The following is a 24,422-nucleotide window of genomic DNA, read 5'->3' as shown; positions in this document are numbered from 1 at the left end:
AGGACATCGCTCAGTAACCCACCTTTTAAGTCAACTCCTCAATTATACTTTGCCTTTTACTATCTCTGACTTTCCAATGTCTTTCTCTAATCTCATTGAGATTAGAGAAAGACATTGTCTAATCTCTTAGACAACTCTACCCATTGTCTAAGACCCAGTGCAAATGTCATTAGATATTCCCTAATAACCTGTGCCAGAAGTTACTATATATTTCAAATATTTCTATAGCGTTTGCTTATGCTTGCCAAACACTGTATCATGTGACTATTAATTTATTCATTTTATTTTTAGTACCTGACAATAGAATCCTTGAGTATAGGTTAATTTTTTATAGATATGGATATAATCTCACAATCTAAAGATCTACTTCTAATAGGGATTTAATAAATGTTTATTAACCATTAAATTGATAAATCTGTGAAACTCCTAAAGTAATCACACAAACTGTATAACAATGATTAATGTTCTATGCTACAATTGCATTTTAATCTTGTTTTTTTACTAAGAAAATATGATCAAACCTATTCAATGGCACCACTAAGAGTATGTCATGAAAACTATTCAATGCAAACATAAGGCATTGTGATTAAGATTTAGGAATTTTAAGTTTCATTTATAACTAGACACCATTATTTATAAACAATTTTTCTGTATATGTTATATATATATACATATATATATATATATATATATATATATATATATAGTACATATGCAAATTTGAGGAAATATTTTATATCAAATATTATTTGCTTTATGATAGCCTGGATCACCCAGAAATCTGTGTTATAATAATCTCTAAACTTACCTCTCACAATGATGTTAGTGGACTTTTTTGCAGGGTTTCCCACATTGTTATTGGCAACGCAGCTGTAAGTACCAGCATCTTCTGAAGTGATGGCAGGTATGGTCAAAGTTCCTCCATGCAAAATAGTCTTGTCAGACAGAGGCCCAAAGGACCTGGCCCAGCTGAGAATCGGTGCAGGTTGTCCTCCTGTCGTAACACATACTAATGTTATAGCCTCTCCGGGATTTACAACTATAGGGTCATCCACCAAGAGTTTAATTGACGGAGATGCTAAAAGACATAAACAAAAAAACATGTACCTATTTAGATCTACTACAACTAGAATTCAACAGCACGCTTTATATTTATTCAAACAATTAAAATAAAGTATGGTTCTCTTTAGTCAAAATCTTCTTGTATTTATCAAATTTAAACCATATATAATTATTATATACTAGAGGCCCAGTGCATAAAAATTTGTGCACTGGGGGTGAGGGGGGCGAGGGTGTCCCTCAGCCTGGCCTGCTCCCTCTCACAGTCTGGGAGTCCTCAGGGGAAGTCCTGTTTTTAACATAGCACATATGTAGATACACATACTACCAGCTGTAAACATTCTGTACATTAACAGTGCTTGCAACTAATTGTGCTTCATCAGATTTTCAGATTATAATCTTCCCAGTACTTAATGATGGAAAGCAGGGGTCACCATAGCAGTTTCTCTAACGTTAAAGATCACTACCCAACATTTTAGCATGCTCCATGTGCTTGCTGATGAGAATAAAATAGATGGTGGATGAATAGATAGATGATAGATAGAATAGATAAATTGGTCCTGGAAGAGAAATGAAGTTATGAAGTTGGGAGAGAGAGAGAGAGAGAGAGAGAGACAGAGAGAGAGAGAGAGAGAGAGGTATAAGGCTGAGCCCTAGCTGGTTTGGTTCAGTAGATAGAGCGTTGGCCAGCAGAGGGTCCCGGATTGGATTCTGGTCAAGGGCACATGCCCCGGTTCGATCCCCAGTAGGGGGTGTGCAAGAATCAATCATTTTGTTTCTATCTCCCCCTTCCTCTCTAAAATCAATCCTATCTAATAAGAGTAATATGCAAATCATCACTCCGCTACACTCACAAGCCAAGCCCACCATCCAATCAGAGTGAGTATGCAATTAAACTGAAAACATGGCGGCAGCCCCGCCCCCCAGCCTCTCCAGGTCTCTGGGAGTGGGAGAAGTCAGGTGCCAGCACCTGAGGCTGGCTGCAGCCACGGAGACCAAGAAGCTGGCTACCCCATGATCTCAGGCCTCAGCCAGCTGGAGAAGTGGTTCACCCCACGTCCTGGGGGAGACAAGAAACCGGGTGCCAGTGCCTGAGGCTGGCTGCAGCCCGGGAGATGAAGAAGCCGCCTGCCCTGTGATCCCAGGCTGCAGCCAGCAGCAGAAACCTCAGGTCCGCCTGCCCCACCTCCTGGGGGAGACTGAGAAACCAGGCCTCAGCGCCTGAGGCTGGCTGCGACCTGGGAGATGAAGAAGCCGCCTGCCCTGTGATCCCAGGCTGCAGCCAGCAGCAGAAACCTCAGGTCCGCCTGCCCCACCTCCTGGGGGAGACTGAGAAACCAGGCCTCAGCGCCTGAGGCTGGCTGCGACCTGGGAGATGAAGAAGCCGCCTGCCCCATGATCCCAAGCCGCAGCCAGCTGGAGAAGCCGCCCACCCCATGTCCACCCGCCCCACATCCTGGGGGAGATGGAGAAACCGGGCCCCAGTACCTGAGGCTGGCTGCAGCCTGGGAGATGAAGAAGCCGCCCACCCTGTGGTCCTGGGCACCAGTACCTGCGGCTGGCTGTGGCCTGGGAGACAGAGAAGCCACCCACCCTGTGGTCCTGGGCACCAGTACCTGCGGCTGGCTGTGGCCTGGGAGACAGAGAAGCCACCCACCCTGCGGTCCTGGGCACCAGCACCTGCGGCTGGCTACAGCCTGGTAGATGGAGAAGCTGCCCACCCTGCAGTCCCGGGCACCAGCACCTGTGGCTGGCTGTGGCCTGGGAGACAGAGAAGCCGCCCACCCTGTGGTCCTGGGCGCCAGCACTTGCAGCTGCAGCACAGGCGAAGCCCCCTGTCCACCATCCCCTGAGGCTGCAGCCAGCCTGGGCGCCTATGGCTGACCAGAGGGAGGGAAGCCCGGGTCCTGGGTGCCTGTGGTCGGCTGGAGGAGGGAATCCTGGGTATCAGGTGTGGGCCGAGGCAGAGGTGGTTAGGGGCAATCAAGCCAGCAGGGGAGCAGTTAGGGACAATCAGGCTGGTAGGCAGAAGCAGTTAGGGGCAATCAGGCAGGCAGGTGAGCGGTTAGAGCCAGCAGTTCTGAATTGTGAGAGGGATGTCCAACTGCTGGTTATCCCATGAGGGGTCCCAGATTGGAGAGGGTGCAGGCCAGCTGAGGGACACCCTCCCCGCTGCCCCCCATGCCCGAATTTCGTGCACCGGGCCCCTAGTAAAAATATAATAAAAAATAAGTATAAGGCTGATGAGAAGGAGGAGGAGGAGGGGTTGGGAAGAGAAAAATGAGGAGAAGAGGGAGGAAAAGAAGAAGGGAAGAGAAAAGAAAGAAGAAATGCCAGTTTATTGTTTCTATTTTCCAAAATCCTAAACCCAATAACTACAATGAAAAATATATTTTAGGAAATAATTCTGAGAAGGGAATTCTTCCGTCCACTCCTGAAAAAAAAAAAAAAAAAAGTTTTCTTGAGCTAAGCCAGACACTTCAGTGTAAACAAGAAAGAGATAGAATTGGCCTCTTGATTCCCATATCCAAATCCCAAACATTTGGATATTTAAGAGCAAAGAGGACGTATGTGCCCCTTCCTGGTTTGAGATCACTGAGAGTGACTGGCTAGACATGCAAGGACATCGTGAGTCTCACAGAAAATGCTCCATACTTGATAGGAACAACCACCAGCCCGACACATGTGGAACAGAAGGAGAAGAGAGACAGGTCAGGCTAATTGACCCCACACAATAGGAATGAGGGAGGTCTCAGGCCTATCAAAAGATTCATCCCTCATGTCCCTCACTTTGGTAAGACATAGCACCCCCTAGAAATTATTATTTTTAATTCAATTTATTAAGGTGACATCTGTTTCCAACACCATACAGGTTTCAAGTATACAACTCAATAAAACATCATCTGCACACTGCACTGGGTGACTATTGCTCCAGACAAAGTCTCTTTCTGTCCCATTCCCCCACTTTGCCCACCTCCACCTAGCCCCACCTCCTTTCCCTCTAGCTATCACCACACTTTCCTCTGTGTTTATGTGTTATGTATATATGGTTTTTTAATAATCCTTCACATTCTTTCATCCAATCCACTCTCTCTCCTCCCCTCTGGCAGCTGTCAGTCTGTTCCTTGTATCCATTTTAAACAAAATCTGGTGGATTGTTTCCAGATATTGGTTATTGTAAATAATTCTGCTATTAATATAGGGGTACATATATTGTTTCTGGTTGGTGTTTCAGTATTCTTAGGATATATTCCCAGAAGTGGAAATCAAAAGGCAGTACAATTTTTAATTTTTTGAGGAAACTCCATACTGCTTTCCATAGTGGCTACACTACTCTACATTTTCACCAACAATGCGCAAGGATTCCCTTTTCACCACATTCTCTCCAGCACTTGTTATTTGTTGATTTATTCATATTCACCATTCTGACAGGTGTGAGGTGATACCTCATCATAGTTTTTATTTGTATATCTCTGATGATTAGTGACCTTGAGCATCTTTTCATATGTCTATTGACCATCTGTATGTCCTCTTTGAAGAAGTGTCTATTCAAGTCCTTTGCCCATTTTTTAACCAGATTGTTTATTTTCCAGGTCTTGAGGTGCATAAATGGTACATTTACACAATGGAATGCTACAAGGTTGTAAAAAAGAAGGAACTCTTACCAAATGAGACAACATGGAGGGACCTAGAGAGTATTATGCTAAGTGAAATAAGCCAGTCAGAGAATGACAAGTATCACATGATCTCACTATTATGTGGAATCTAATGAACAAAATAAACTGATGAACAAAATGGAACCAGAAGCATAGATACATGGAATGAACTGGCCATTGCCCCAGGGAAAGGAAGTGGGGGTAAAGGTATTAGCTAAAGAACATACATGCATATCCTATGAACAATAATTTGGAGACGGCCAAGGGAGGGGGAAGCTGGGCAGAGTGGTGGGGGGAACTAATAAGGGAGAAGTACATCTGCAATAATGTCAACATTAAAAATCTATAATAATAAAAGCATAATATGCAAATTGACCGAATGACCAAACAGCAAAATCACTGTCCGGACGACCTTCCAGATGACTATGCTATGACACGCTCTGGTGCCAGACCAGCCAAGGCAGGTGCAATGTGATTGGTCAGGGTGGGGGGCGTCATTGCCCCCCAAACACCCTGCAGAGGGAGGCCCAGGCCACCAGCCAGCAGGGTGATCAATCAGGGGGCTCTGCGATCACCCCAAAGAGAGAGGCCCAGGCCACCCTCTGCGGGGCGATTGATCGGGGCGGGGGGGCTCCATGGAACTGGGGAACCCAGGGTGTGTGGTGGTGGATGCGGGCAGTGCCAGGCCAAGGTGGGTGTGGGTAGGGAGTGGGACCATGAGGTGGCCGGGGCTGCGAGGCAGCTGGGCCACTGAAGGCCTACCCTTGCATGAATTTTGTGCATCAGGCCTCAAGTTTTTAATTAAAAAAATCTGGTGGAAATGGCAAACCCACATTGATTGAAACAAAATTTCTAATGTTATGGCAGAATAGGTGATTGATATAAAAATATAGTTAAAGTATAGAGTACTAAGAACATATATATTCATTCAAACCTGAGTTTGTAAACTGAGATTCATGCCCACTACAATTTTAGTGAGTCAGTTCCTCATAAGGTCCTCTGGATGTGTGATGGAAATATTTAGTTTGGGGTTAATTATGAATATATTCTGTAGGAAGAAAATACAATTTTAGCTGAGATCAATGACTTCTTGGGTATTTCATTTTTACTGCTACCTAACATAATTGATTATTTAAGATAAAGATGCTTTTAAAAATTGAAAACAATGTATTGCTAATCATCTTAGAGACTTTGGCCATCCATGGATTAGGACTTCTAATTTTTAAATAGGAGTGTAGTTTTCCACTCCAGACATTTTGATTAGATATAAAGCTGTCAGTTGCCTTGAGTTAGAGATATTCTAAGATGTATTTATTAGAAAGTGAGTCATAGAGAAAATCAAGAGTAATGAGAAACATAAAAAAAAAACAGAATATACTCCAATTAAAAAAATCCTCAGCTAAAATAGATTTTTTCTTATTTTGAATTCCCCCCAAAAGCAGGTCCTGATACAAGTAGTGTTTGAGTGGAGATTCCAGGATGCATATTAACAGAGCAGAGAAGGGAGACAGGAATGGGAGAGCAGTAAAAAAGCACCTATGAATGTGTTGTCACTGTACAAAACCTGGCTCCCTGCTACTGGAAAACCTCTAAGAGACAGTTACATAAAACATACTCAGAACTCTCCTTCTGAAGAGCAAGGAGGCTGAGCAGGGTGGTTTATCTACCAACTCTTGTCTCTCATTAGTTGAGGAATATTTTATGGTTTTTAACATCCCAACCTTGTGCTTTGGCTGAACACATTGCAGAGTCCAGAGAAAGTCTTCAGAAAGAAGACATTGAATGTGGAATGTGTGAAAAGAAACTGCAGTAACCTCCAGAACATGCTATAAGAAGGCAGGACCCTGCAGTGTCTGCTGGGCATCCTTCCCATGTAAATTCAATGATCAGTAGTCGTGACGTGGAGATAATGCGAAAAGGATTAAGGAAGAAGAACAAGGAACAGTTTAGTGGTGATTAGGGGCAGCTTTATTCATCAGGATAGTGGCACAAAATGAAATTAATATGAGTACAGCATGCGTTAAAGGAAGAGAGGAGAAAAATATGTATGAATAAAGTTCTGCTTCTGTTTCATGGCCCTACATTTTTAGAACTTGAAAGTTTAAACTTGAAGATTTGAAAGCAGAGTAAAGGTGTTTCTTCATGGACAATTACATAAAAGTCTACTGAGTGACCTTGTTTACAACACCATGGCTTCCAAACAGGGAGGTCCCTAAATGGGTTGTGTTTGGTGGGCAAAGTATCTTTTGTTGTCACTGTTATTAGGAATGAATGTCATTAGGTATTGCTTACTCTCCTTAGTACAACACATTTCAACACATTCTTTTACTAGTATTCATTCATTTAGTATTTATTGAGCACATACTCTGTATTACTAGGATCTCTGATAGACACTTGGGATATATCAGTAAACAAAGAGCCTAAGAATCCCTTCACTCAGAAGCTTACATACCAGTAGGACGAGAACCAGCATCCTCCCCATAACCCCCATTGTGTCAGGTAATGTCACATACTTCCATCATCTGCCTGCTCTCTGAAGTCATGTGCAAGAATGATCTCTGACCAGGATGTTTGTGCCATTAGATCACAGTGAGTCAAAAGCTTTGCCAAAATATACTTCAATGAAATAAGACTTTACAAAATAGAACAAGTGCCATTTATATTTTAAAATAGTCATTGGTCAAGATAAATATAAAAACTAGAAATGGAACTTATGTTCCAAGTTGAACAAAAGATAATAAATTCAAAAATGTATTTCAGTTAATAAACTATGCCAGTAGTTGGGTTATTAATACTTAACAGCCTGACAAGTTTTCTTAAACACTGGGAAAACATGATGAAGAACATTCACACCATATATATCTCTCTCCCTTGATAAACAGTCCCTTACTGTTTTCCAACAGATGAAATATTAGAAAAAATTTGGTCTAATTCAAGTTTACAAGAAATTAAGCATCAATGTGCTACTGCTGCAGAATCCCAGAAGGTCATTACTCATGGAGAAAAAAATATCCAAGCTAAGTACTTCCAACTAAGGAGTTGGTTGGCCACAAAATTTTCCTGTTCTTTTTAGATGATACTAGGATTTTAGAAATAGTGTCAGCATGCAAATATGTCCTCTTCATAAGATCAGCAGAGCATAAGCTTCTTATTCCTGCTGCCTGGAATTCTCTTCCAATGCTTACCCACCTGGTAAACTAGTAGTCAAGTGCTTTACCATGCTCAAATGTCAATATCAATTATTCACCAAATTCTTTGATTTTTGTCCAAGCAAATTGAGTTGCTTCTTCCTTTTTACAGGCATAGCTACTTATAATACCCACCTCCCACATTAGAACATTTACCCTTTCAATGTGAACTACTTAGGACTATATCAGGATGAAAAGGATATTTTTCATATTTGTACCAACAGGACACAGAAAAGAATTTGGCAAAGAATTAGGAGTTCAATATATCTTATTGAATAAAAGAATATTGAATTTAAAGATTACAGAACAGAAACTCCGCCTAAATCCTAACAATTCATCATAAACTTAATAAAACAAACAAATAAACAAACAAAAACCAACATGAAAGAATGTGACACATGCCTCAGGATTTCATGAGCCATTCATCGAAAAATACTACTTATGACAATTTGACAATTCTCTCAATGTTCAACCCATCTAAACTTAAGCATGCTTTATGTTATTAACAAGGTGATGACAAAAACTTTCTCTGTTGGCATTTATTACACCACTAAATGTAGCATATCATTTATACTTCTTTATACTTAATTCTTTGCTCAGGTATAACACATAAATTACTACTAATAAACCATGTAATTAAGCCAGGTAATGACCCTGAAACTAAAATAAATAACACATGGCTTTTGGTATAAGAGAACTAGTATGCATATAATTCATATGGACTTAAAAATCAGTCAATATTTAAGGCTCTTCTGTAAGTGTGACATTGTGCAGAAGCAGAACAGATAAAGACATCAGTTCTAAGACCATCTGCTGTTGATCTTGCAGCTATGCCTCTTAAAGCTTCACCAGAGCAGCCAAGCAAATAAAGCAATAATTCTGATCTGGTCACCACAGCTGCTGACATGAAGCAGCTGGTACTTTTATCACCAGAATTGTAACAGAGGGATTCATGTAAAACAGTACTCTTATCAGTTACTTTCTTACTGGTCTGATAAAGATTATTATTTTTTATATTATACATCCTGAGGACACTGTATTATAGTGTTGCATTTTGACTCCTTTTATAATTCTATAATTTCAATTTATAGTAATTTTGATTAAGCTTGATTCATAGCTAATCTTAACAAGTGATGTTGAATAGATGCAACTCAGCAGAACCTCTGCTTGCTCCTCTAAACATCAAGGGAATTACATTAAATACTTTTTTATTTAAGTTTTTTATTGCTTAATGTATTACATAACTCTCCTTTTTCCCCATTGACCTCTCCCTGGCCACCCACAACCCCCAGCACATGCCCTGACCCCTCATCACCCGTCTGTGTCCATTGGGTATGCTCATATTCATACATACAAGTCCTTTGGTTGATCTCTTACCACTTCACCCCCCACCTTCCCTCATAGGTTGGACAGTATATTTGATGTTTCTATGACTCTGTTTCTGTTCATCAGTTTATGTTGTTCATTATATTCCACAAATGAGTGAAATCATGTGATATTTATCTTTCTCTGACTGGCCTATTTCACTTAGCATAATGCTCTCCAGGTCCATCCATGCTGTTGCAAATGGTAAGAATTTCTTCTCTTTTACAGCAGCATAGTATTCCACTGTGTAGATGTACCACAGTTTTCTAATCTACTCATAGGCTGCTGGGCACCTAGGCTGTTTCCAAATCTTAGCTATTGTAAATTGTGCTGCTATGAACGCAAGGGTGGATATATCCTTTCTCATTGGTGTTTCTGTTTTCTTGGGATATATTCCTAGAAGTGGGATCACTGGGTCAAATGGAAGTTCCATTTTTAACTTTTTTAGGAAACGCCATAGTTTTCCCCAGTGGCTGCACCAGTCTGCATTTCCACCAGCAGTGCACGAGGGTTCCTTTTTCTCCGCATTCCTTGCAAGCACTTGTCATTTGTTGGTTTGTTGATGATAGCCATTCGGACAGGTGTGAGATGGTACCTCATTGTTGTTTTGCTTTGCATCTCTCAGATATTTACATTACAATTCATAACAGTAGCAAAATTACAGTTATGAAGTAGCAATGAAAGTAATTTTATGGTTGGGGGTCACCACAACATGAGGAGCTGCATTAAAGGGTCGCGGCATTAGAAAGGTTGAGAACCACTGCTCCAAAGCCTTTGCCACACTGTTGTCTGTGTCCATGGGCTATACATATCTATATATCTAAATATCTATATATCTATACTAGAGGCCTGCTGCATAAATTTGTGCAGGTTGAAAGTAAATTAATTAGAAGAAATATTTTAATATCGCTATTCACCCTGTCTCTATAATAGAAGTGTCAACCAAATCCATGGTTGACAATGACAGGTCGAAACACATGTGTGCGATTGGCACCAGTGAGAGTTTCACATGTATCACACATGTGTGAGACAACTTAAGACTTTTATATTATAGAATAAACTTGTTTAATTAGACCTGCTTTCTGATTTAGCTGAACTTTTTCCAGCCAGTGAAGCACCCCAACTTCTCTTTCAGGTAATTGTCAGCAACACAGCAGTAAATATCAACATGGAGCAGATTATTATTGTAGATCACGCAGGGAGGACAAAGGGTAAAATATTTAACTGCAGCAGTGTTTGACCATATTCTGCGCAGTGAGAAAACCTGAAGTCATTTTCAAGATCCACCATTTCTTACTTCTTTTCAGTTGGGCCAAGTTTCTAAGCTTCCTAAATCTCTGTTTTCTGGCTAAAAGGATTACACCAAGTCTCCTATCTACCTACTCCAGGACTTCTGTGAGGATCAAATGAAATGAGGCATGGGAAAATGCTTCACAGACATTTGGTTAAAGTGTAAAATGTTTGCACCTGGCTATAAAGCAAGTCAGGTTCCTGGGCTGAACAAACTCCAAGGAGGCTAGTCGTTAGGGAGAGGAAGCCGGGTGTTGCTAAATGATGTCATTACCCGGCACCCACAGCCACTGTTTCCAGGCTGGGCTGGGGCTGCATTTTGCGCCATGGGGTCTCATCAGTGTTGGCTGCAATTTGATGGGCTGTCACTTTAGGGTGGTGGTAGGGCCTGTGTCCCTCTTGGGGGAGGCCAAGTGTTGCTTTGTTGGCACCAGGTCCATGATGCCATTTCTTTGTGAATGGCCAGTGTGCATCACAGCAGCTCCTGTGTTGAGCGTCTGCCCCCTGGTGCAGTGCACATCATAGCAACAGGTCCAATGGTCGGACGCTTAGCATATTAGCCTTTTATATATATAGATATCTATATATCTACATATCTCTATATCTATATATCTACATATCTACAAAGCTACATATTTACACATCTATATATCTATATATCTATACATATAAAAGTGACTGGCTGACTGGCCAACCGGCCGGTAGCTATGATGCACACTGACCACCAGGAGGCAGACGCTCAGCGCAGAAGCTGCCGAGCTGCAGTGACTTGGCAGCTGCAGTTCTCGGGTGACGCATCTGGAACCAGAGAGGAGGGAGCCTAATTCTGGGATGTGTCACCCAAGACCCACCCTCTCGCAATCCGGGAACCCTTTGGGGATGTCAGAGAGCAGGATTTTTTGGCCCGATCCCAACAGACCAGGCCTCTAGTATGCATATAAGTTCCCTAGTTAATCTCTCCCTCCCACCCCCTCACCTTCCCTCTGTAATTCATCTGTCTGCTCATGGTACTATATCTCTGGATCTATTTTGTTCACCAGTTTATTTTGTTCATTTGATTCCCCATATAAGTGGGGTCATGTGATACTTATATTTCTCTGACTGGTTTATTTCCCTTAGCATAATACTCTCCAGGTCCATCTATGCTGTTGCAAATGGTAATGGAAGCAGCCCAAATGTACATTAGTTGGTGAGTAGGTAAAAAAAAAGCTATGATACATTTACAGATTGGAATACTACTTGGCCATAAAAAAGAAGGAACTCTTACACTTTGAGACAGCATGGATGATCCTAGAGAGCATTATGCTGAGTGAAATAAGCCAGTCAGAGAAACACAAGTACCATATGATTTTATTCTTATGTGGAATCTAATGAACAAAACTAACAAGCAAAATAGAGGCAGACTCATAGAACAGACTAACAGCTGTCAGGGGGTGTGTTGGGCGGCTAGATAGGGGGTGTGAAGGGATTGAGCAGAAAAGGAAAAAAAAGAGAAACAACAGTGTGGTGATTGTCAGGAGGAGGGGGACAGAGAGAGGTGTAAGATGGTAAAGTGGGGATAAATAGTGATGGAAGGAGACTTGACTTGTGGTGATGAACACACAATAAAGTATATAGATGATATGTTGTGGAATTGTGTGTCTGAAACCTTTTGTTATCCAGTGTAACCCAATAAATTCAATAAAAAGGAAAAAAATGAATGACAATATGCAAAGAGGCAGGTTCTTAGTTATTATGTATTCCTGATCAAGATCAAGATAATTATGTAACCCATGGACACAGACATTAGTGTGGAGAAGGCCTGGAGTAGGGGATAGGTGTGGGGTGGAAGGGGTCAATGGAAAAAAAAAGGAAGGCACCTGTAATACTTTCAACAATAATTTTTTAGAAAGAAAAGTATAAGAATAAAGGACTATAGCCTTCTTTTCTACTTTTTGTTCCATCTATGATATTGTCTTAGTGGATTCAATCCCAGAGAAATTCAACAATAACCTATATTATGCTGCTTATTTTCCCAACTGTGTTGTTTATTTATTTCCTGAAGTTTTCTTTCTTCACTTTGGAAACATATATTTTAATTTATACTTAATATGTGGCAATCATTTTGAAAATGTTTCTTATCTATTGTTCCTTGTTAGGCCAAACTATAAGAAATTGCCTGTATTTACCATTTTAGAACTACAAACTCTTTTCAGAAAAAAAAAAAAGCAAACTGCTGTTGCTGGATTTTGCTAAAAAAATCCAAACAATAACATAATTTCAGATAACAACATACTATCTACTTGTAGTACTTTGCTAATCTGACTAAAACTCCTGGTTTGTTTGAGAACAATGTTGCAATGCCAGTCCAAAGTTAAAGAGTAGCTTTATACAACTATCATGTATATCGATGTCAAAAATGTTATAGCTGGATTCTTGATCACTTCCTTTCTTGTCAAATTAGAGTAATAGTTTCCATTAATAGAACAAAGGACAACAGAATCATCATTACATTCCTAATACACAGTGCGTCTATCAGAAGTCAATACTGCTGACCACTGCCCATTTAGTGTATAGTATGTGATTAAAGGATGCAGTCAATAATATGGCCATGTAGTACCATAAACAGCTATAGCAGAGTGACTGAAAGGAGATGGCAGAAAGAAATGCTGTTCAAAACATAAGCTGAAACATATTACAAAACAATTGGACATTCCTACTTTCTATTGTAATAGAACAGTAGCAAGTAAAGCAAAAAGGGTATGTTGTTATCTGAAATAAAAGGGAGCTCTTAGAACAGACTTTCCATAAAATGGAAATTGAGGGAACTGGAATATTTGTGATACTTTGGAAATAGATGAGACAACAGCAAACTGAAAGTACACGCTGCATCTGGATTTACATTAGAAAGGTTGCTGCATTTCTGATACTGAGTCTGTCTATTATCTCACAGCCTACCAAATTCCTCACTCCTCCCAGTCCCTGTAACAATACACTAGATAGCCTAATCCTAATATATAGACCACACATGTGCTTTCTTTTCTTTAAACTTAATTAAAAGCCATCATGAACTAATGTAGATTCTTTATATTAAGGCTACTGGTAGCTCACATGACTCTGTGATATTTACAGTGACCACAAGACTTATCCTAGCCACACCACAAGGTATTACATCGTATGAGTGGTGTGGCTAAGGCCAGAGGATGCCTTAAAACCAGTAATATGTTAGCATAAAGTTTTAACAATGATATGTTTATTTTATCATATCAGAATATGAGGGGGAAAACATACATTATGGCATACCCACAAGAAAGCTGTTTGCATTTTGCCTGTATTTTAATTTGAAAAATCTACTGAACAAAAGTTATTTGATGAGCTAATAAATTTCTGTTGTCCTAGTAATATTTTTTAATTTACATTTACCTGGTACTGATTAGTATGCACAATTTTAAAAACAAATAAGAACACAAATTGTTGAGATTTCTTCATTATGGAAGTCAATATAAGATATAAAATAACTTTATAAAATGCATCAGAACTAGTGTTATATACATACTCACTACCAATATACATATCTATATTATATATATATATGTATACACATATATACATATATATATATATATATCAGTTCATATGATAATTTGCTCTTAATGAGTGTACAATATTGATATTCACTTATTTCTTCAACTATTGAAAATTTGGGAATAGAGTTGTGATTTAATATTCCTGCTCAAAAGTACAGACCAGCAGAGTCTATCATTTATACTTTCAACTTAATAAAAATGAAAAAGGAAAATCAAAGGACTAAGTGAGATTTTGAAAATCCTCATTGCTTTCTTCACAAAGGTTAATTTTTTAAATCTAAAAAACACTGCTACCATAAAACTAAGAGTCTACCATGTTCCATGCCCTTTTAATATACTTTCATTTAACCTTCACAATAGGTATAATGAGATAAGGCTCTTTGGGAAAATTAATATTCTTAAATGCCTTAGAGCTTGGGGGAGAACATTGGCCAGGGATGCATCTTCTCTTGGGTGAGATCAAAGTCTCCCTGCCCATGACTTTGTGCATAGTCAATAGTGAGGGCACAATGTTTACAGTTTTCCTCAAATAGGCACATTAGGCCCAAGGTTACTAGTACTTGGCTCCATTTTTCTTGAATATTAATATAAGTCCCTTGCATAAAAGGACAAAAGCACAACAAGGTATTGATCTCAAATTCTGTACACCGAAACCTTTCTTGCATGGACCTTGGAGTTCAAGAATAGCTATGTAGGTAGAGACTGCATCTACTTCTTGGTGGTCACCTAGTTTCATTTAACTTGTTTTGTTGATGTTATCTGGATAAATAAAATGAAATCTTAGAGTGAGTGTTCTCTTGCCATCAATCTGAAAACACTTTGGAGCACATTATCAACATGATTTAGCAGAATAGCAATTTCACAGAGTTGAAAGAATTGGTCACACCACTGCACAGTGGGGAGAACCAAGATCCACACCCTCATCTTTCTCATAGATACTTTTTTATGCAGAGCTGCTGAAGGCTGTATATGTGCCCACATTAACTAATGACATTTATACCAGTACCTTATATGGAGCTATGCTGAATGGGGGTTAGATCATTGGATGACCAAATGTACTGGCTTGCCTCAGATTACAGGATTTCCCAGGATGTGGGATTTTCACAGAGTCCAGGACATCCTGGGATGGCTGTTGACCCTAAAGATGACTCCTGATATAATCCATCTGAGGATTTGGGGGTGAATAAACAATGGGAATAGCCATATGCAGTTATGTAAATTTTTCTTCATTATGAGAGCCAGTAATCTATAAATCAAATATGTCAGTGAATGATCATGGAGATATTCTATATACAAATTATGAGAGCAAGCTTAAAAACCATGAAAGAAGTCTAAAATATATTTATAGCAACTGAATAATCTATAGTAGCACAATTCTCAGCAGTTTTACCAGAACAATAGAACAATGAAAAGTACTAAGTCATTGTCTACAAATCCAATATCTAGAAGATTAAAATTAAAAATAAAATAATATCAGGTGCATAAAAATTTTATTACTTTATTTTAACACACCCTCATTTAACCCACTGGGAAAATATAAAACAAATATTTTGCATTTTTGTATTCTTATGAAAACTTTAAAATTTTCAATTATAATTAGTCTAATAGCATATTAATAATAACATATAAAACACAAACTATTTGATATGCTCTAAAATATTTGTGTTAAGTGTGAGATAGGATAGGATTGAAATAATTTATATCCCTTTCAATAAATATAATAGTGTTGCCTTTCATTTGATTAAGTGTTGTGTTTTTGTTTTTCTTTTTTCAGTGTTAACTATACTCGGTCTGGGTTATAATTTCTTCTGGGAGAGTTAATAGATTACGAGGGATATTTTATATAAGAAGTAATAGTCCAAAACTAATCTTCGATATAATGAACCTAAAAAATTCATTGCTAGGACAAGAAAATGCACAGGTCTAGGGACATCCCAGCAACATGCAAACTTCCTGTTACTATGGTAATAGGATTCTGAAAAATCTGGGTCACCTTGTTGCTTTGGAAACAGTCTCAGGAAGACCAAAGTTGAAACCCATAATGACCATTGCTTCTGTCCCCAGATCACTGTATACTCATCATGTATATTTTCATATTTTTAAAGCCACATTAATGAGAATAGGACATATAGAGTTTGCTTTCTGTAGAGAATTATGAGCACTCAGATGAAGGATCTTTTGTATATCACCAAAGTGAAGCTTTCCTTAGTTTTCCTTACATACCATTATTAATTTCACAAAGTAATACTATATATTTCTGTTTAATATTTCTGCAAATAATAGGATACATAAAAATCTGCCAGAATACATATTCATTTCTATAGATTTTTCTGGGAAATATTAACATTTAATTTAACCACTGATAAAAATAATTCATAAAATGATTATGAATTTATTTCAAGATTAACTCATCAATGGTTGAAGCTATACACCATACCCTGCAAAAAACCTAAGATTCTTGTCATTTTCTCATCATGATTACTGATGATACCAATTTTATCACTTCTTTCTATTATCTAGGTTAACAATCCAACCCAATTATAACTACTATTTATTGTGTTTATTATGCATAAGTATTTTTTAAAAGTTCTTTATTTAATAGCCTACAAACTTACAGCCTACAAAAGTAAATTATGTGGATCTTGTGTTATCCCCATTTTGAAGATGGGAAAACATTAGGGAAGCTAAGCAACATCTTCAAAAATTCATGCAAAAGATTATAGGAAACATCTCATTCTCTAACAATGGCATCGGAACAATATTTTAATAGTATTTGTTATGTCTTTTTTAAAATACTAGAGGCCCAGTGCATGGATTCGTGCACATTGAAAGGAAATTAATTAGAAGGTGGCCATTGGGCTGGGACTGGGCAACACAGGCTGGACATGCTCTGGAGCCAACCTTCTGTGGTCCTTCCCCAGCTGGCCACATCTGGGGCAGTAGCGTGGCTCTAAGGGCATCTGCAGAGTGAGCAGAGTCCCTCCGGCAAGGTGGGGTCCCTCAGCCTGGCCTGCACAGAATGGATCTGGCCAAAACCAGCTCTCCAACATGCCCTGAGGGGTCCCAGAGTGTGAGAGGGCACTCTGCACTCAAAGTTGTTGTCATACAGGATGTGGAACGCAAACGCAAGTGTGCAGTAAACCAGATTCAGGGCCAACAGTGCCCCAGCAACAACATAACCCACAGCTGAAGATTAAATCACACGGCCCCACAAGGAATTGAGCTCCCTTCTCTCTGGTTCTGGGGTGCATCACCCAAGAACTGCCACTGCCAAGTCACTGCAGCTCGGCAGCTACTGTGTTAAGTGTCTTCCCCCTGGTGGTCAGTGCACGTCATACCTACCAGCCGGTCGGCCAATTGCTTAGCCTTTTATTTATATACTAGTAACCCGGTGCATGAAATTCGTGCACGGAGGGGGGGTTCCCTCAGCCCAGCCTGCACCCTCTCCAATCAGGGACCCATAGGGAGATGTCTGACTGCCAGTTTAGGCCAGAGCCCACAGGGATTGATCCTAAACTGGCAGTTGGACATCCTTCTCACAATCTGGGACTGCTGGCTCCTAACCGCTCACCTGCTAGCCTGCCTGATCACCTGTAACTTCCTCTGCCTGCCTGCCTGATTGCCCCTAAGCTCTCTGCCTGCCTGCCTGATTGCCCCCAATTACCTTCCCCTGCTGGCCTGATCTCACCCCCAACAGCCCTCGCTTGCTGGTCTGATTTTGCCCCCAACTGCCCTCCCCTGCTGGGCTGATCTCGCTCCTAACGTCCCTCCCCTGCTGGCCTGATCTCACCCCTAACTGCCCTCTCCTGCTGGCCTGATCTCACCCCCAACTTCCTTCCCCTCCCGGCCTGATCTCACCCCCAACATCCCTCCCCTGCTGGCCTGATCTCTCCCCTAAATGCCCTCCCCTGCCAGCCTGATCTTGCCCCCAACTGCTCTCCCCTACCAGCCTGATCACCCCTAACTGCCTCTGCTTGCCTGATCATCCCTAACTGCCCTCCCCTGCCGGCCTGATCTCACCCCCAACTACCCTCCCCTGCTGGCCAATTTGGTTGATTGGTTGGTTTCTATGCCAGTCAGCATCAAAAGCTCTGCCTCCTAGGCAGCCATTGGCTCCTCACACTTCACCCAGATTTGGTTCTGATTGGTCAATTTCTATACCAGTCAGCATCTCCAGGCCTATCTCTGCACCTTATCTAGAGGCAGGGCTGATCAGCAGCCCCTGTGGAGGCCCACAGAGAAACAGAGGCACAGCTGCTGGTGAAGCCCAGAGGGAAAAAGAGACAAAACGGCTGATCAACAGTTGCCATGGAGGCTGCATATCAGACCCTGCCTCTCTCTTTGGGCCTCTCTCTGGGCCTGATCTGCAGCCCCCTCAGCAGTCAGTTCTGGGTCGCCATGGCAACCCAGCACTAACTGCAGGACTGACTCCTGGTGTTCAGTTGAGCCTTCAGTCGGTCGTTACATACCCTGGGTTTTTATATATTAGGATAGATATTTTTATTGATTTCAGAAAGGAAGGGAGAGGAAGAGAAAGATAGAAACATCAATGATGAAAGAAAATCATTGATTGTCTGCCTCCTGCATGCCCCACACTGAGGATTTGGCCTGTAAACAGGGTATGTGCCCTGACCGGGAATCAAACCATGACCTCCTGGTTCATAGGTCAATGCTTAACCACTGAGCAATTCTGGCCAGGTGCATGTGTTGTGTTCTGTTGGATCCTGCAGCAGTAAATAATGTTGCTTAATAAACCTGAATTATCTATGACAAAAAATATATATTAAGCATATATTCATCTATAAAAATGAGATTATTTCTTGTTTTTTCCTTTGTTTCACATTCTAACTTCTCTATCATCAAAAAATAAAATCAGAAAAATAGTATACAAGTTCATTGATACATAATTTTGTCTGTATATTCAAATTTTTCCATGCTTTTAAAAATGTATGATTATACTATTATAAAAGCGATGTTTGTCTCTGACTACAGTGTTAGCTTGTCTTCTTGACAGTGTTAAGGACTGAACTTTGTCCTCTCCAAATTCACATGTGGAACCGGTAATCCCCAGTGTGACTATATTAAAAGATAGCACTTTTAGGAAATAAATAAGGTTCATTGAGGAATGGAACTTTAATCTGATATGGCTAGTGTCCTTATGAGTATTGGGAAAAATACCAGAGTTTGCTCCTCTCTACTTCCATGAAGCACAGAGGAAAGGCACAGTGAAAAGCCACTGTCTACAAGCTCAGAAAGAGAGGCCTCACCATAAATCCACCCTGTCAGCACTTTAATCCTGGACTTCTAACCTCCAGATTGTGAGAAAATAAATCATGTTGTGTAAGTGATCCAGTTTGTGGTATTCCATCATGGCAGCCCAAGAAGACATAGAGGAAGTCATTGTATTTGCACTATGACTTTTTCATAAATGTGGTCTTTCTTTAAAGCTGTGATTGTTGGTTCACAAAACACATCTAGATTCAAATAAATGGTGCTACTGATTGCTGAGATGCTAAAAACAGCTCAACTATACCAAATGGGTAAGAAAAACGCTTGAGGTTACTACCGAGGTGCAGATGACAGCAGAATTTCTACTGTGCTTTCTTCTGCACTTAAGCTGGCTATCTCGACAATAGGCATAACCGTTTTACAGGAGGAAGTATCAATGCCCAAGTATTTCTATTATCCACAGGTATTCACTTAAAATTTCTATAACTAAAGTATTATTTTATTTGTCATAACATTAGATAACTAGATGAGATTCTGCTATACATAAAAGAGAACTACCATAAATAGAACACAGCATGCAAAATTGAGGCTCACAGCCATTACTAGGTATTCTTTACAACTTCCCTATGGGTTATATGAAACAATAAGCACAGATAATAGTTATCTAACATAAGGAGTAGATATGTTTCCTTAACTTCTATCATTTTTCATGGTAATTTACTGAAACAGGTTGGAGATAAAAAAAAGAAGAAGAAAAGAAGAAAGAGAGAAGGAAGGGAGAAAGCAAGGAAGAAAAGGAGGGAGTGTAAGTTTCTCCTATTTCTATAGCCAGAAATACTTTTGCAAACTTGGTTCCTAGATGTAATGCAATTTAAGGAAGACACATTAAGTTTTATAAATGTTAAGTTTGTGCAGACTCAATCAAAGGCCCTATATAATTAAGTAAAATTAGCCCACCTGTCCCATTTCTTTATAGAATTCATTATTACCTGTCAAGCAAGTATGAAATATGTGTTTCATCCTAATATAAGTAACCTACTTAATTCTTATTTGCCTTTGAAATCATGAGACATCAATATATAAGTGCTTTAAGTATGTTTATATAAATTAAATTTATTTTATCATAATTTCTATGTTTCGTCATATTGGAAATACACATAATTTGAGAAATTTAAAATAGTTTATATTCAACATTACCATGATTATAATAAATTTATAATATATATATTTAATATTCTAAATGTATAAATTTAACAGGTTTATTTTCATAAATTATGAAAAATACTGCTACATTAAGAATTTACCATCCAAGAGCTAAAATTCTTTGTCTCTCAAATTGGAATAGGAACACAACTAAACCAACTTTTGGACACTGCTACAACGTACATCAATTATTCATGCAGTGTGCATGACAAGAAATAAATTATAATAATCTATGTTTACAATAAATACTTTATGATAAAATTCTATGAATTTTTATAATAAGGTCTAGGACAGGTGGATTAGGTATGGTAAATAATGGCATTTTTGTGGTGGGAGATTTTTTTATAGTATGCCAGTAATCAACAGAGGCCAGCAAATGGTTAGATACATCATGGCAGATATAAAATTATAAGCTTCACTATAATGCAAATTCATAGAAGAAAATTTAAGAAAACACATTAATAGTAAGTCTACAGATGATACTGATGTTAAAAAAAACACCCAGATATTGCTCTTCAGATAGTTCTAAAAATTAATCATTATTAATGAAAATTTTATTCACAAAATGGCATGTGTCCACAAAAACTGCCTGGTGACAAAGACATTTGCTTTCTAAAGCATTTATTTATACTTGTTTAAACTATATACAACTAGGTCATTCCCCAGAAAGTCTAATTTAGTAGGTGTGTGATGAGCCAAGGGCATTGCACTCCACTTTGTAATTGTTCAGCTACAAAACTTTTAGAAATCCTTATCCACACCAGACATTGTTTCCATCTTTATATGCCATGTCATTAGGGCATTGGGCATATCAGTAATAAAATTATTGCAATTAAAAAGTTAATTGACTATAGATATGTTAAAATGAAATTTTGTGTACCCAAAATACATTTATTACTCTAATATCTGCCCTCCATTACAAAAATTATTTCCAAAGTTGTACTTTCATTAACATATTAACAGACTAATGAAACAAAATTTATAATAAACTATTCTCCCCTCAGTAAGTTACACATTTTCCTGACATTTTGCACGTCAAAATTTAAAAACATGAAAATTTTATCCATGTCATTTAGAGATTCACAAGAATAAAAACTGTAAAGAGCACCTGACTCTCACAATGATTATGGCAATGATGACTTATGATCTCCTTCCAATGTTAGAAAAGCAATGAACTAGGCTGTATGTACGTATTTGTCAGTATATAGACTTGTTTACATGAAGGTGCTGAAAGCTTAATTTATTCCTGGTGTACTTTGCGAGCTACCTCAATGATTTTACCTATTTGAAATGCATGAACTATCCCAACTATGAGCACAGCCAGATAGGAAAAGTGCTGAAGCAAATCTGGTTTAAATATGTAAAGCACCAGGCACATGACATGCCTGCTTAGAGTACTAAAGAGTCAAACAAGGTACTAGCTTATATTTTTAAACCCAGTTATTTACCATCATTCTGATGCTCATTTTGTATGAACATCAATCTAAACTTTTTGAGAGAATTTACAGAAGAGAATAATAGGCTATTTTGTTTGCTTAGCCTACATATAAAATACTTTAGCCTAAAAAAATAAAGAATGAAACAGAAGCTGAGAGTGCCCTGTGCTCTTGGACAGATAGGCAAGCTCTGCCTTTTGAGCTAGCAGACTACTACTCTTTAAATATTAAGATCCATCTTGTTCCCACTCATTAGCTATGGGACATTGAGAACCAATAAAACTATACATTTCTGTACCATAAAAATATTACATATAATTTTATTGTTCCTGTTAGTATTTAAGTAATGTTTATATATGTTGATTTGTTTCATTCTCAAAACAACCAATTAAGGATACAAAATTAGTTATGATACAAATTTTTTACCATAATTCACAAAACATTTCATATCAAAAGAACAATATAATAACACCAAGTTTTTATGTGTTAATCACTGATTTTTATTTCTGAATATCCTATTTATTCTTTTTCAAGTGAAATGACATTTTTAAGCCTTAAAAATCTTAGGATCACGAAGATTTTATATTTCTATTTTGTCTGAAATATAGTTTCTGTCATGTGCTTCTTATCCATCTTGACACAGTTTAATTTTATCTCTCACATCCTTCTTTCACTTTCTTCTAATGACTTTTATCTGTTGTTTAATAGAGCATTTCTCTACTTTGGTGGCAATTTATATTTTAGTCAATCTCTATGCCTATCATTACTGACCTATAATAAACACCCAATAAGTTCCTGATTTATAAGTACATGAATAAATAAAAGAATGAATTTTTCAAAATATTAACTCATTTGGAACATATATTGATGAATCAATGTATGAGTATGCATTTTTTTGTCTTTCAATAAAATCCCAGGTTTAATCTTTTCTAGCTGAATAGAGTTGCTGACTAGCTCTGTGTTGGAAGAACTAATAAAGTGTGTCCCACATGCCTTATAAATATTAACTCATTAATTCCTTTTTACAACTTTATGCGTTTATGAGGAAGCTGAGGAAAAGAAGGCGAAGTGACTTGTTCAACAAGATCCAAGAACTAGTAAGTGGCAGAACCAGGAACTACAGCCAGGCATAGCAGGGCCCATACTTCTCAAAGTTTTTGTTAATGGAAAAAGTGATTAACTTTCATCTCAGTATAATTATTTAAAAGTACAATTTTATCTTAATTGTGCTGAAAGTTTTTCAAACCAGATGAAATTCTAATTTAGTAAGTTGATTGTTTATACATAATCATAAAAGATTGTTCATCCACATGCTCTCTCTTTGCTCTTTCATTTGGCAATTTCTTGATGCTTGCATTTATTCTGAGACTTATGTTACTAAATGTAGGCTAACTTAAGTGTCAGTATTGCTAATGTTTTGACCTTTTATAAAAAAATAATTTTTTAAAAGGATCTACTCAAAATTACCAATTAACTTTCTCGATGTGAAATAGAGTAAAAACAGAGGTTCTTATACTTAGTTTTGGAATCACACAAAAATAGATCACACATTTTTAAATGAAGAATCACACACACAAAAATAGATCACACATTTTTAAATGAAGAATCTAGTATTTCTCAGAAATGTATTTGAACAGAATATAGGCTTTCTTGTGACATCTATAAATTCAACAATAAGGATGAATAATTGTGAATGCTATATAAACAAACATTACATGGGAGCACATTGCAATTCAATTGTACAGTGCCCGTTTACCAAAAGATTTTCTAATATCACAGAATTTTCTGAGAAATAAAAAAGATGATTTGTTCAAACATATATAAATGATTTGCACTATAAGAAAGTTAAGGAACAATTAAATATTCATTTTTAATAATAAACATAAAACTTTCAGAGATACTTCCTTACCTGTTTTATTGGAAAGTCTAAATGATACCATCTTATCAGGAATATTACATACATTCCTCACTGAAGCAATGCAGCTATAATTAGCATAGTCCTGAGGTCGAAGATTCTTTAGTTTTAAGATCTTTGTTTCACCCTAAAAATGTGAAAAAGGGCATTAGAAAAAGTTAATAGTAATCAAAATGAATGAATCATGGCATTATATTGTACTTAATTATATTATTAGCAGAATTTTGTACATTTTGTTTTCAAAGGAAAATGCCAACTTTGAAAATACTGGTAGAACAAAGATAATGAAGTTATATATAATTCAATTTATATACATAAATATTTTGTGATTATGGAGCAATGACAGAATATAAATCTAAAACTGAATAAATAAGTATTCATGACTGTAGCTATGTTATTGTTGTTGTTGTTGTTGTTATGTTCAAGAGTTCAAGGTCTAGGAGTCCCAGATAAATCTGCAAAATTGCAAATAGACTCAACTAAGGCAAGTGACCAGAAATACCATATAAACTATT

At 38.2% G+C, this 24,422-nt stretch overlaps 1 protein-coding gene across 1 annotated transcript in view; it reads right to left on the bottom strand.

The window, feature by feature from the left end:
* MDGA2 (MAM domain containing glycosylphosphatidylinositol anchor 2) overlaps positions 1-24,422 on the bottom strand; it is a 1,000,910-nt gene that overhangs the window by 333,713 nt on the left and 642,775 nt on the right. The window contains exons 5-6 of the mRNA XM_054725417.1: positions 23,902-24,034; positions 809-1,078 (exon numbers count right to left, since the gene is read on the bottom strand). Coding sequence (XP_054581392.1) covers positions 809-1,078; positions 23,902-24,034 — 403 coding nt within the window. The remainder of the gene's footprint in view (positions 1-808; positions 1,079-23,901; positions 24,035-24,422) is intronic.

Source organism: Eptesicus fuscus, chromosome 2 (genome assembly GCF_027574615.1).
Source record: "Eptesicus fuscus isolate TK198812 chromosome 2, DD_ASM_mEF_20220401, whole genome shotgun sequence".
In the NCBI taxonomy this organism is placed as follows: Eukaryota; Metazoa; Chordata; class Mammalia; order Chiroptera; family Vespertilionidae; genus Eptesicus; species Eptesicus fuscus.
Note: the sequence above shows the minus strand (reverse complement) of the source record. Positions and strands in the feature narration are given on the sequence as shown.